The sequence below is a fragment of the Musa acuminata genome, chromosome BXJ1-5 (assembly GCF_036884655.1).
Source record: "Musa acuminata AAA Group cultivar baxijiao chromosome BXJ1-5, Cavendish_Baxijiao_AAA, whole genome shotgun sequence".
Lineage (NCBI taxonomy): Eukaryota > Viridiplantae > Streptophyta > Magnoliopsida > Zingiberales > Musaceae > Musa > Musa acuminata.
In genome coordinates this window covers 10957734-10971879 of record NC_088331.1, presented here as the reverse complement: position 1 = coordinate 10971879, position 14146 = coordinate 10957734, and the positions used below count along the sequence as shown (strand labels likewise).

Sequence of the window (14146 nt, the reverse complement as noted above, 5' to 3'; positions counted from 1 at the left end):
TTAAGATTTGTCTTGTTGGCTCATCTCGCCCAAGAAAGTGATTGGAGAGGCTGAGACCACATATTTGGTATGTTGTTTTGCTAAAGCAAGCTCCTCATGCATCAAATGTGTCTAAAGATTAGGCTATCCAGAACAAAAGACCACCTCATGAACATGAGGGAGGAGACCCGAAATATATGGTCAGGAAGTTTGTGATGGTAAGAAACTTATAGTTTGGTTTGATTAATTGTTTGATGGAGGGTCCTCTTGTCATTAATTATGTACCTAACAGTGTTAATGCCAAAACTTATTGTCTGGGACTTGTGAGATTTCAGAAATGTGAGATAACGTCAGTAAATATCAGATCAGTAGCTGAGAATATGAACTAATCTGATCACCAAATGATGCTGGCAAAGCAATCCATAAAGAATGTTTGGCATGCTATAGAAAAGAGAGCCACATCTCTTGTGATAAATGGCACAACAACATGGTCTCAAACACTGCATTCATTTTCTAGCTCTGTGTTAGCCTTGATTGATCATTGAAACCCTTTTTCTCTTGCAGCAGCAGAGAGGGGCACTTTGATTTGATCCCTTCTCTTCATCCATTGTGTAGCTATATAGACATAGAAATCAATGCACATTAGAACAGGATGCTGACATTAATTTTAATGATTATTATAGAGATATCAATGTACATTAAGCACTGAGATCATAGCCGGAACAGTCGGGATTACGAGAGAGAACATTTGCAGTAGTAGTAGTAGTAGCTGCTGCCTCCTTAGCGATCCATGGCCGTGGCGCCTTCAGCCTTCAGCCTTCAGCCTTGGACTTCTTCTCAGGAACAGTTCCATCGTTCCCGGCGAGCGCCCGGTACTTGTCCTTCCTCGTGAAACGGGTGCACTCGTAGGACAAAGTGGAGGCTATCGCCCGCTGTATGTAGTTGGCCACCTCGTGGCTGGACTTGCCGCCGCTGCAGGTGATCTCGAGCGGGAGCTTGTCGAGGAAGGTAACCTCGTAGGCTGGACTGGGGTTCATGAAGAAGTAGAAGGGGTCCATCCCCTTCCACCCCCTCGCCGTGGTGCCGTGGAACATGCTCATTCGGCTGCAAGTCGCCACCGGCACGATCTGGTCCGTGAGCTCCGCGAACAGCGCCGAGAAGCGCAGCAGGAAGGGCTCGCGGCAGGTCGTCCCCTCGGGGCAGATCGCCAGGTCGCCCTCCTGCAGGAGCTTCCGGATCATGGCGGCGTCGCGGGCGCGGTCGCGGCTGAGGCGCACGGTACGGATGGGGGAGAGTATCTCGGAGAGGCGGGAGACGGAGTAGGTGACGGCGGCGATCGGGCGGCCGAGAGCGACGGAGAGGAAGACGGGGTCCAGGAGGGTGCGGTGGGAGCAGACGAAGAGGACACCGGAATGGCCGAGGGACGTGGAGGCCGGGGGAGGAGGGGTGCCGCGGACGGTGACGCGGACGCCGAGAGCGCGGAAGGCGTGGTAGACGTAGCGCATGGGGAGGAGGGCCCCGGTGGCGATGCGGAGACAGGCCAGAAGGAAGCCCGCCGGGAACCAGAGGACGGTAACGAGGGCCAGCAGCGGCGTTGGCTTCTGGACCAAGCGGCCGTCGTGGAAGACGACCGGCTTCGGCAGCTTGTCACTGGCGACGGCCCCGCATCTGGGTTTCGATGGCACCACATACGCCTCCTGTGTACATAACACCAAGCATTCACTTCATGCATAAATATAAATATAAATAAATAAATAAATAAATATATATATATATATATATATATATATATATATACTTTTCAACTTTTGAAAGAATTGATATGCAAAAAATTCTTATATATATTATTTTTTATTCTTAGACAATGAAGATGTTACAGCTAATTCCAATACATTCTTATATCTTAAATATTGATCGATGTGGTGGTATTCCATACTCATTTATCAAAGATAGATAATTCAAAAATTAATCTGATTTATTTTTTTAAATAATTTTCAATATATTCTTATGACTAAGTTTTTTATTTAAAAAAAAATTGATCTAAAAACTATTTAAGATTCGTGCAATCGTTGCTAATTCTCTTTCTTTCTCACAGCGCCGTTATCTGCCTCAAGAAACGCAAACCGTAGTGTTCATTCTATGCTCCTCTCTCATGTCTATAGTTACGTAATGCATGGCTTTTGGAAGAAGCAGCAGCGCGCACGTACCTGACAAAGACTCATGAAAGGGAAGTCGGTCTCCCGATCGCCCAGCCCGATCTCCGGCGACGCCTCCGGCAACTGCTTGCGGAGCGCGGCGGCTTTGTTCCTTCCAACGAGAACCCCCGGGTGCACGGCGAACCCCGTCAACCGGCCTTTGTACGTCCCGAGCTCCGTCCCGATGACGAGGTCAGCGCCCAGGTACTCCTTCAGGAACGCCTCCACCATGATCCTGGGGTTGGCCGTGAGCACGCACCGCCTGCCACACGCCGAGAACACCCGCCACGCCTCCGGGTGGACGTCCGCCAAGTAGAACTTGGGCAGCACCGCCCGCGCCGCCAACTCCACTTCCTCCACCCGCGCGCCCGCCAGCGCCGCGAAGATGAGCACCTTGATCCCGGCCGACTCCGACAGGAAGTAGTAAAGCACGCCAACCAGCGGCGCCGCCAGGAGCAGGAGCAGCAACCTCAGGACGCCACCCACCTCGAATGCGACGAGCGCGAAGTAGGGGAAGGAGCTGCGGCCCAGGAGCAAGGTGCCGTCCATGTCGGCCACCACCGTGTGCCCCTCCCGCCCCACCGAGGTGCACTGGTCCACGGTCTTGAAAGTCGCACCCCGGAACGCAACCATTTCGGTGCTGTCACCACCCCCCCGTATCTGCCAAGACAGAGAGAGAGAGAGAGAGAGAGAGAGGAAAGGGCAGAGGAGAAGCTACTTTTAAAGTTGCATGCTTTCCTGCGGTTGCATATATAGAGCGGGAAGGTAGGTGGAGAAGGAATAGTATACAAGGCATGAAGGAGAAGTGTTGGTATGTAGTTGGAAATGGCCAAACCTGTTGCTAGTATTTTATTGCAGAAAGGCCATGGTTTTGCTTGGGATTAAACGTTTATTCCCAGGAGAAGGAAGCATTCTCCACCAGCGAATGCTCTTGGGAATCATCACCACATTGGTTCCATTCAGCAGGAGAAAACAAGAGCTTTCCGTGTCAACGCATGCTTTCGCTGTGGCAGATTAAGACCCGGTGGTGGCGGTGGTGGTGGCGACTCTTAGCTGCTGCATTGCTGGTTCCATAAATGCCACTTCCATGAGCTCCCTCACCAGAGGGGCAGACATGGATATCACCTGTGTGGATCTCAAAAAGACTGATGCGAGGTGTGGTGACATATTCTCTTTTTCTTTCTTTCTTTCCAGTGCTTTTTATAACTATACAAACAACAAGTAATGATGCTTCAAACAAGTAATAACAAAATCAAATTGATAAGATAATTCTTGACAAACAGTTTGAATATATTTTGTGCACACTATTGTTGTGATGTTGATGTTTCACAAAAAGTAGGTAGTCGAATATGTATGTATCATCATGCCATTGATATCACTTGTCCAATTCATAGTAAAAGAAAGTTACAAGGATAAAAGATTCTTCTACTTGGTTGTGAATGATTATCGACACAATTTAAAAGATAAATATTTTTATTATAAAGAATAAATAATAAAGACAGGATTCGAGCTCAGGATCTTACGATATCCTATTAAATTTTTTACCGGTTAAATTATTCGACACATTCACTATAAATATTATTCGATGATTCTTGTTATTATTCCATTGATATCACAGATAAAGTTTGTATTAAAAAAAAAAGATTATGGGACCCGGATACATCTTAATAAATACTTTGAAAATTATGCAAGTAGCTATTAATGTGATGTTGGAGCTTCACATAAATAGGTAGTTGAGGATGTAATTAATATCCATTAATTCTCATGCAATCGTCCGAGCTACGTGTAATTTTGCAAGCTACAATAATTTGGACATCTCCTTTACTCTGACTAATTATGAAAGCAATGTTCACTACGCTATCTCGAGAGGTCACAATTCAAAGGACAGCATTGATTAATTCCCATCAATAGACGTCCAAATTGCATAGCTACAATGACGATGACATTTCTGTATTCTAATTTCTTGCCAATGCAATTGTTTTCGACATTTTTTTTGGGGGGGGGGTCACAAAGTTAAATATATGTCAAAATAATAATTAGATATTAAATTGGCTTACCTACATTGCGCCGACCACGACCAAACTCATGTGTGGGCTCCACAATGTGGGTTTGTCTAAAGGCCACCTGTTCTGAGTAAAACATCCGGGTACGAATTTTGGCATAGGGATCATTACCCTTTTCATTCGCTTACATTATTTGTGCTTAAACCCTAATAAAATTATGGATATGGTTTATAATTTTGTCATTCCTGCCGATGCATAATCCATTAGATTATCTTTTATCTAAATAAATTTTAATTATTTTAGTATTATTTCATATATATGTGTGCGTGTGTGTGTGCACGAGCGTGTGTGCGCGTCCGTCCGTGTGCGTATAAAATTATCGACATCTACTAAATGAAGAAAATGATGAAGCAAATAAAAAAAAGGACTAATGAATTGAATTGAGTTCCATTCTTATTTTGTGCGCAAGTGGTGCAAGTAAAAAATATCTTGTTATTTATGTATAAGTATAAAAATATAAGATCCGAGAGCTTGTTACTCGAATATGAAATCTTATTAGTTATTTTTTTAATTATATTTTAATTATTATTATTTTTCTTATTTTGTATCACTATATCATTAAGAAGGAAATTTGTTGTCACTAGTTTTACATCAATAACTTATATGATATTAATTGATCGAAATGGGAGGATGTTAATAGTGTATTGACATCTAACGATAGGAGAACATGAAATTTATTTCAAGAGTTAAGTCAATTCAATTCACTCATGGCAAATGAGAGCAACAAGTAACAAGATAGATATGGGTTTGAAATGAATTTGGAGACATGTGTCCTTAATCGAATTTAAGTTAGGACATGATAAATTTGATTGCGATAGTGATTGCGGATCAGATTTTGGGTATCATGTCCATTCGATTATCTTAAAGTCGATTAGAATATTCATTAATCAGGTTTAAGATGAGACACAAATAGGGAAAAAAGTAAAGACCATCAATTAATTATACAAACATATATTTATTTGTGTGTTCTTTGTGGCGGTCTAAGATTAGTATGGCGTTTGAAGTGGCTATAATGTATCACTGTACACGTTGAGTCAAACACCAACGAGAAAACTAGCATCCAAAGAAGAAGAGTACCACAAGGTGCCGATCCATGCATGTGATCTCTTCTCTCTCCTCCCGAACAAGAGAACATTCGTTTGCATGGCAACCATGGCCAGTTCCAGCGAGGAGTCCCCACCAATTCCCTGTGTTGATCCAATGTAATATTCCCTTGGTCTCGATCAACATCTGTAGCCACAGTCTTTGCCAACTACCCGATGCGATCAGCTGTCTGATATATATCGTTTTAAGATATACTACTGAAGCAAATAGTTTAGTCGTTCCAAAGTTCTTTGCAGTAACCACGCATCACAGAGAGAGAGAGAGAGAGAGAGAGAGAGAGAGGAGAGACCCATGTCGCCGTCAGACGTAGACCGACGAGGAAGACGAGTAAAACCTGCAGCTGGGGATTCAGATGGATCTTTGATCCGGAAAAGACACAGCAATCACGTTTCAAAGAGCCAACTTTGCTTCAAAATGGTGAAGAACTTGAACATGAACATCATTATCGATTATAATGACAGCAACCAACCACGACACAGATTTGAAGGAGTTGGCAGTGCAAAAAACGTGATTTATGCACATACATAAACCTTAGAGAGATTACCTGTTGACAGTGCTGCAGTTCTCCACTCACATCAATCTGATTCTTGTCTATTTTTTCCAGGCCACGACACTAAAAGATTGAAATATATGAACTGATCTGGAAGGGATGCATGAACAAGATAATCATCTCCGGTGTGCCCTCAATAAATAGAGAAAACTTGTGAGGAAGGAGTGAAGAAATAAAGGGAGTGAGAAGATGTTGAACTCAATTGGATCACAAATTTGCTCAAGGAACTCAACGTTAACTCCACAGTTATTCCTACAATATATTGTGATAATATTGGAGCTACCTACTTATGTGCTAATCCAGTATTCCATTCCCGCATGAAACACATAGTCATTGACTTTCACTTCGTGCGAGATCAAGTTGTCAGACATCAACTCCGTGTTTTTCACGTACATACAGCTGATCAACTATCAGACTCACTCATAAAGCCTCTCGTCCGTAAACTTTTTTCATCTCATCAATCCAAGATCGGCATCCTTGATGGAAGCTCAATCTTACGGAACATGATAAGCAGATAAGATTTCCTCAATTTCTATCTTTCTATATTTTTCGTTTAATTTTTATCACCTACAACTATACGACTTTTCATCTTCTTTAAACTTTTTGATTGGGAGTCTCCTAATACGATTTGTTGTATCGATGTCAATGCTCGTTAGGGTATGTTGAAACCACCACAGTAAGCCTTACATGGAGTCACATTCCCAAGGGAACTCTTAGGAGAGACAATCCTAATCAAACAAATCAGAGAGATTCTTATGAATACACACACTTTGACTCAAGAAATAGATGTGACTGATTAAGACCACCATCTTTCAAGTCTCAGATGGAGGAACCACAACTTGAGAGAATTGTCAAAATGGTTCAGCAAATCTGAAGCAACAAAATTCCCAAAAATGATGCATGAAGATTTGTGTGAGAGGACAATCAATAACCATAAACTAAACCATGCATCGATACCATAGAGGTGATTTGTGCTCTCCAGAAGCTTAAGGATATGTGCAGCAAAGAATATACAAGTACTGTCTCCTGACAAGTAATTTTCTTTTGATCAAACCATGCAACAAATACATGAGAAACTAAGACTTCTTCTGTTCACCAGAAAGAGTATGTGACAGTAATCTCTGAGATTCTAAGATTAATTGAAACCCCCAACACAAATGCAGTCAAAAGAAAGAACATATATATTATCAGCTTAATCAAAGTAAGTTAGATGATATCATCTCGAACCGATGTAAATTTTACAAAGATGTAACTTGTGTGAGCCCCCACGAAGCTAAGAACAAGAAAGAGAAAACAAATGGAAAGCAATGGCAGAACAGCTATTCCACTTGAATTTTCCTTGTCCTACTGTCCTAAAATTTGATTCCTTCTTGCTGGCATTTACTACTATCCATCAATCACCAGTTGTTGCTAAGCACAAACCACAACACGAAAGACAGTGAAAGAAAGAAAGAAAAAGACAAACACTCTTTTTTACCACAAAGCATGGGTGTTTACAGTGACAGATTTTGCTTTCTTTCTATTCCAAAAAAAAAAAGGAGTTATATATATATATATAAATTAAATATTAAAATCGTTCACATGTTTCTTATGATCATAATTAAAAAATAATTTAATATGGAACAATAGGGAGAAAGCTTTTATAAAAGAATTGACCAAGTCAATCTTAAGAAAAAAATAAATAAATATGATCAAGGAGTCTACTTTGGAGTTTTAAATATTTTAAAATGTATAAATAATTGAAGAGTATAATATATTGTTGTAGAGATCTCACGACAATCTTCAAATAAGTACTAAGATCCATTCAAGAATATCATGAAAAGATTATTTTTTAAAGAGCCTAAAGTTGTTCGCTTATCATTTTTATTTTAATATTTCTTTTAATTATCTCATATTATTTAGTTAACTAATTTTTAAGGCCTGAACTAGTATAAATAAAGTCTTCATCTAAGCCTATTCAATATATCAAAAATAATATCTTTCAAGTAGTGTAAACAATCTTCTTCTATAATATAAATAAATGATTTCCTTTTTTTCCCTTTATAAGGGTAGTTTACTATATATAATTATTTTTAGTAGTATTTTTTAAAATTTTATTTCCGTTAGTTGGTATTTTGTACCTTAAAAATTAAAAAGTATTTTTGCCACTTATAATGGATATTGTGTATCAAAAATTTAATTTATTAAATACAATCCTATAATCCATCAATATGAGATTTAGTTATAATAATGGCAACAACGACGGTGATATTATCGATGATTATAGTGGTAATTTCAACGGTGATAACCTTTATGATAGAGGCAATGACAATCACTCTAACAATAATGATCGGAGAATGCTAACCCTTTGGGTAACATCAGAAACACTCATAAACTTTAAAAGATTCATGGCATACTCAGTAACTTGGGTTTAGGCACCAACAGAGTTCATGATGATGGTGGGATCAATCAGGTCGGAGTTGATGCTAACAACCAACCCAATAATCAACACGTGCTCGTAATTCAATGTTGGCAACTAGCTTATAAAGATAAGTTGGATAAAGAAAAAGAGATTATGGACTATCATAGAACCAACCAAAGAAGAGATGTGGTGCAGCTCAACCTCAATACTTCAACCGACGTGATACTATCCGTTCATGACAACCAATATTATGATGATGACTTAAAAAATGATAGTAAAAAATATAAAAGACATCAAGCACCACCCAGATGAAATAGGCTATTTGAGGATTATATTCTCAAAATAGACTTACCCAGTTTTAATGACCACATCAACATTGAAGCTTTTCTTAGTTGGAGTTATGAAGTAGAGAATTTCTTTGAGATGATGGATGTTCCTGATCACAAGTAAGTCAAACTTATTACATACAAGCTGAAAGGATATGCAATTGTTTAGTAGGATATATTACAAGAAGAAGGCAAGGAAAAGAACTGTACAAACATGGTAAAAGATGAAGTAACTTCTCAAAAAAAGATTTTTACCCATAAACTATGAACAATTGTTGTTTCAACAATACTAGAACTGCATCCAAGGCACTTGATCTGTAACCGAGTATACTGATAAGTTCTTACGTCTTGTAGTCAGATATAACTTATAAGAATCAAAAGAGCAATCGATGACAAAATATATCAACAAACTAAAATTTATAATAAAAAAGAATATCTTTAACTCCGATATGGATAGTAGATAAACCTCACAATATTACATTAAAGGCTAAAATGTTATTGACTCAACCTTCAATTGTTAATCGATAATTCTCTACTCCGACAACACAAACTGTTTTTAATAAAGAAAAGCAAGATGTGATTAAGTCAATACAACTTACAAATCAAAACGTATGCACAAGGGCTGGAGGAGCAACAAGGCAAGCTAAGCATATCTCGACTACCACAAACAATTCATGTGCTCAACTTATGGTTAGAAAATATTTCAAATGTGGGGGGGGAGGGGGGGGCTAATCATCATTCAAACGAGTTTCATACTTGTAAGACTGTCAACTTTACAAATCACAAAGATAACTTTGAAGGAGATGCCTAAAATGATGAGATTGATGATTTTGATAATGCTGAAATAACATAGGAAGAAGGAGAATACATGATATGTGTTATAAAAAGATTATTATTCGTCGTAAAAAGATCTATCTCAACACAAGAACATCTTCTATTCTCAATGTAATATTAATAATAAAGTTTATACAGTAATCATAAACAATGGAAGCTATGGTAATATTGTATCCAAATCATTCATGAAACACTTAAAATTATAAAAAAAATTATTTAATACCATACAAGCTAGTGTAGATTAAAGAAGATCCAATTATGATTGAGATTTATAGAGTCTCTCTCAATTATAAAAAAGTTATAAGTACCAAAGAATCTTAATTGGCATGATAATACGATGTAAATGTAACCAAGTTAGATAAATATAGATATCAAGATCGTACCATTTTTCAAAGTAAATTTATGGGGATAAATATAAAAATTGATCAAAAGAAGAAAAACCAAAGAATCTTAGGCAGATGTGAATCAACAACAAGGTCCAAATCCAAGTTGGATTGCTATCCCCTACCCTACCCTACCCTTACCCACCAAGCTTGTAATCTTTCACCATTTGGACTGATGTGAACAAGCATTTGGTACCCACCCTCTTCCCTCATGCTGTCACATCCGCGGTAGACGCGTTTCGTCCATTAGATCCTGTCCCGATGCTCCAATCTATACTCGCTCGTCAAGCCATCTTCTTAAGTCCTCGTCCGTTCACACCAAGGAAAAAGAAATCACCCCTCTTTTGCCCACTGTGTTTCTACATATTATTTTAAGTCTTTTTTATAATATATCTATGAAAAATTATAGATAAAACTATAAAATAAATTATCAATAGCATTAGAGCATATCTCAATAATTGTTCTCTTTCTTCTCATTCTTATTTGGCTTTACCCTTCTTGTTTTGGGACCTTCGGATTCGGATTCGGATCCGGATCGGATCACATCCAATCCGCTTCCCTCCCCCTCTTGGCTTATATTACAAGGTCCGGTGTGCTAGCCTTCCCGGGAAACGGGATCCCTTGCTTTCCTTCTGACACCGCTCGACATGTCTTCCTCCTCCCTTCTTCTGTTACTCTTCTTCTTCTTCCTTCACCTCCCTCTCCTCTTCCTGCCCACCCTCGCCGCTGGCCACGTTGAGTCGCCGGCCTCGCCGTCGAACGGCACCACCGTTTATGACCTGCTTCCGGAGTATGGCCTGCCGCCCGGCGTTCTTCCGGACACCGTCAAGTCCTTCTCGCTCGCCAGCAACGGCCGGTTCGTCGTGGAGCTCTACGGCCCCTGCTACATCGACTTCGAGTACCTGGTCTACTACGCCCCCCGCGTGTCCGGCGTCATCAAGTACGGCGGCATCGCGAGTCTCGAGGGCGTCCAGGTCCGCCGCTTCATGGTCTGGTTCGACGTCGGCGGCATCATGGTCGACGTCCCCTCCTCTGAGTTCATCTACTTCCAGGTCGGATGGATCACCCGCAAGCTCGGCATCGAGCAGTTCCAGACCGTGCACTCCTGCAGGGGCAGTCTCTCGCTGCTCGGCCGCGCCAAGGAGGTCGCCCGTTCCATGCTCGAGGTAATGTCCCTTTGTGTTTGTGTATGTGTCAGAATTAAAAATGGTTCCTTACAACATGACACGAAGTTGGTGTGTAGTTAAGATCGAATTGTGTGGAAAACGTCGCGCCTCAAAGAAGCGTATCTTATCCTTTTGGTTGACATAGTATGGCAACCTTCTGCCGAGCAAAATGTCCTTTTTAGGATCGCTTGTAAAAGACTCTAAGAACAAAAAGCTAATACGCATACATTGAAAAAGGGAAATCTATGATCAATTTAGAGTTTAAAAGGAATATGCAATACACTTCAACATGTCAAGGAAAAGATCCAGTTTTGCCCACTTTGGAGGGTTATGCTTGGAATTTTCCTATATATTTTGTTTTTCTGAGAACTTTTGAGAGAAACTTCATACCTAAATTTCTTAAAAGTGTGCCTGATTACACAATTCTGTGTATCTTGGTACTGATTAAACAATATATTTGCTTCCTGTCCATTTCAGAGCATTTTTGCACCTCAACTGTGACGAATTAATGTGAGAAGACAAAACCAGCTGGCTAATGCATGGAAATTCTAAAGGTACTTTGCTGTATGTTCACTTCATCATTAATTTTCACTATTATGATTTCTTGGTTAAATGGGTTAACATTGGGAAGTCATGCACGAAAGTGCCTGCTTTACATTATTTATGAGGAAGAATCTTGCAGATCTAATGGCCATTTTGAATCACATGGCATGAACCAGGAAGTGCTATTGCAGAAGATTTTCAAGAGGTGAAAGGTCAGAAGTGTTAGGATACACTTCCGACCCAAACACCACTCATCTTGAGTTCCTGTTCCATTACATAAAAATTAATTGTAGTTTGTAGTTTTTCATTGACAGAATGGCAGTAGTTTTTCTCTAAAGAAATTTTCTGGAATAGCATGTTTGTATTTTCAAAATTTTGTCCAAACCACCCCCGATAGAATGATGAAAGTTGCATGTCTGAAGGAATTTTTGGGCTGAAAATTGAGTAATGTTACGATTTTCCTGTCACATATATTGACATGCTCCTTTTAGTAGGAAAACTTAATCAAGGTAAATATTCTCATGGTCACCTTTCAACTCTCTATTGCCTCAAGTATGATTTCTCAACCAATAGTCCTTGCACACTAGATTTAACTTCTTTTCAAGTGAACAAGCTCTAGTCATTCATGTGCAGAACTACAGTGAATTGATTCCTGATTACTCTCAATTTACTTGATTTGTGTTGCAGTATCCACATCAGAATTCTCCTCTGTGATTTATTTTTTTCCTCTTTGCTATGTGAATCCAGACTCATTCCTGTTATGGCAAACACAAAACAGAAGGTTAACTGATGACTAAAAGTACTCGTAGCTTATTGTTTCCAGAGAATTGAGTGAAATGTGTTTTTGAGTTGTGTATCCTACGTATCCTGTTCTCTAGCGTTTTAGATTTCTTCTGCTACCTCAGGATATTAGCCTGATTTGGAAGTCGTTCCTTTATTTGAAAAACATTTTATGTTAGGCTCATATGTACCATTACACATTATTTGTTCTATACAATTTTGGTTGTAAAACTAAGCATGGACAATTATAAGAAAGAATCTTGTGGAGTAAGTGTTTCTAAATTATAAAGCAGAAAAGATAGTTCATGATCATGATTGAGATTTTTGTTACTTGTATACTTGCAGAGTGGCCGATCAAGAAAATTGATTTTTAGTATGTCTTGGTGGTAGATTCTTATATTACTGGTGAGAGTGGACCTCTTGTTTTTCTCAAGTCTAAAAGAAGAAATGGAAAAGGGAAGATGATGCTAATAATTTGATCCTTTTCAACTGTAAACCTGCATATTATTGGGTCTTTTCAGCAACAAGGGGAACAAGTAGGATTTTAGATCGAATCCCATGAATAAGATTTTCTTTTAATCAGTGATGATGACAATTGAGATTTTTATCAACTCTATGCTTGGTCAAATTTATTTGCTCGACAACTATAAAGATGACTGAGTTTGTTAACAGATGAGAAGAATCTCCTTTTTCCTGTGTTCTTGATTTAAACTTCTAAATATTGTACCATTCAGATGATATACTTTTAAATTTATTTATTATATTTCTTTCCGGGCTCTATGTTTGAGGAACTAAGATAACATGAACTGATTCAGTGGTTTTGACATTCTTTGCATTACTACTGTATATATACAGAAACGGTGAACATAGTCATAGCATATTCTTCTCAGATGAACTATCATAATGCTCCATATGTATCAAACTGGTACGCTGATTTCTCTCATGGTTTGTGAATTTTCAGTTGTGCACGTCCAAGAACCCATGTGAGATATAAGCATGTTGGCCGTGGAATAGACACCAAATATTAGCTGATAGCACAACCTCTCGAGCATCCCGCAATGCTTCTCATAAGATATTGCTGCTGAGCTAAAGAGTGTTGCCTTGTCGTATCTCCTGTTCGATTAGCCAAACCAACTTTCTCAATAGTAACTATGTTACCGTATGGTTCATCACTGTATATTTGCATCAGATTTCTGTTGTTGTTCCCTTGTTGATAATGGTGAGGTGTAGCATCTTTTCATGTGTAATAATCAGTAAAATATTGTTATTTTCTGGGTGTTCTTGCAGAAGACCCTTCTGATATCTGCAATCAGCCAAATCCCTGGTTGATAATTGGTGGTATATATAATCTTGATATTGATATAGGACATTAACTGATACTGATATAGTACATGTATACCTCTTAGTAATTGTTCTTGTCGCAATTAGGCCACCTAATTCCAAAGTTACATATATGACAATGCCCATTTTTTTGGCACCCGAAACTGGGCTTCAATATCTCATTACGGCCCCACCCAAATACGAGGATTTGATCTTATATATGTATGTATGTATGTATATAATAAATACAATGATAAATATATGTCGATACCAATTTGATCGTTAATTTGAGATGATAAGGTTGACCCGACGTAACATGTTTTATCCAATTTTGTTTCGTTCGGAATCGAGACAAAAAAAAAAAAAAAAAAGAGGGTCAGTTTTGGAGGAAAATTAGATCTCAAAGGTTGACTAGGAAGATGTCAGCTCAGGGAGTTTAGATGGAGCTCATTAGTATCATTAGTTTCCTTGTAAAACTTGCACCAATGATCTTCCCGATAAG

The 14146-nt window shown here is 39.2% G+C and overlaps 2 protein-coding genes across 5 annotated transcripts; one reads left to right on the top strand and one right to left on the bottom strand.

Annotated features, from left to right (window-relative positions):
* Positions 1-635: 635 nt before the first annotated feature.
* Positions 636-3327, bottom strand: LOC135673782 (glycerol-3-phosphate acyltransferase RAM2-like). Of its 2 annotated transcripts, XM_065183073.1 has the most exons (3): positions 3010-3327; positions 2187-2834; positions 636-1676 (listed from the first exon to the last, which is right to left on the bottom strand). In XM_065183073.1, exons 2-3 carry the CDS (start codon positions 2805-2807, stop codon positions 792-794), a joined length of 1506 nt encoding a protein of 501 aa, XP_065039145.1. In that variant the 5' UTR covers positions 2808-2834; positions 3010-3327; the 3' UTR covers positions 636-791. The 2 variants fall into 2 exon arrangements, with proteins under 2 accessions (XP_065039145.1, XP_065039144.1); XM_065183072.1 differs by having other exon boundaries at positions 2187-3327.
* A 7103-nt stretch (positions 3328-10430) lies between these two features.
* On the top strand, positions 10431-13596 carry LOC135673781 (uncharacterized). Of its 3 annotated transcripts, none has more exons than XM_065183069.1 (3): positions 10431-11001; positions 11479-11555; positions 13286-13596. In XM_065183069.1, the coding sequence occupies exons 1-2, from the start codon at positions 10483-10485 to the stop codon at positions 11500-11502; spliced, it is 543 nt and encodes a 180-aa protein (XP_065039141.1). In that variant the 5' UTR covers positions 10431-10482; the 3' UTR covers positions 11503-11555; positions 13286-13596. The 3 variants fall into 3 exon arrangements, with proteins under 3 accessions (XP_065039141.1, XP_065039143.1, XP_065039142.1); XM_065183071.1 differs by lacking the exon at positions 13286-13596 and adding an exon at positions 12670-13095; XM_065183070.1 differs by lacking the exon at positions 13286-13596 and adding an exon at positions 11684-12652.
* The last annotated feature ends 550 nt before the right edge of the window (positions 13597-14146 follow it).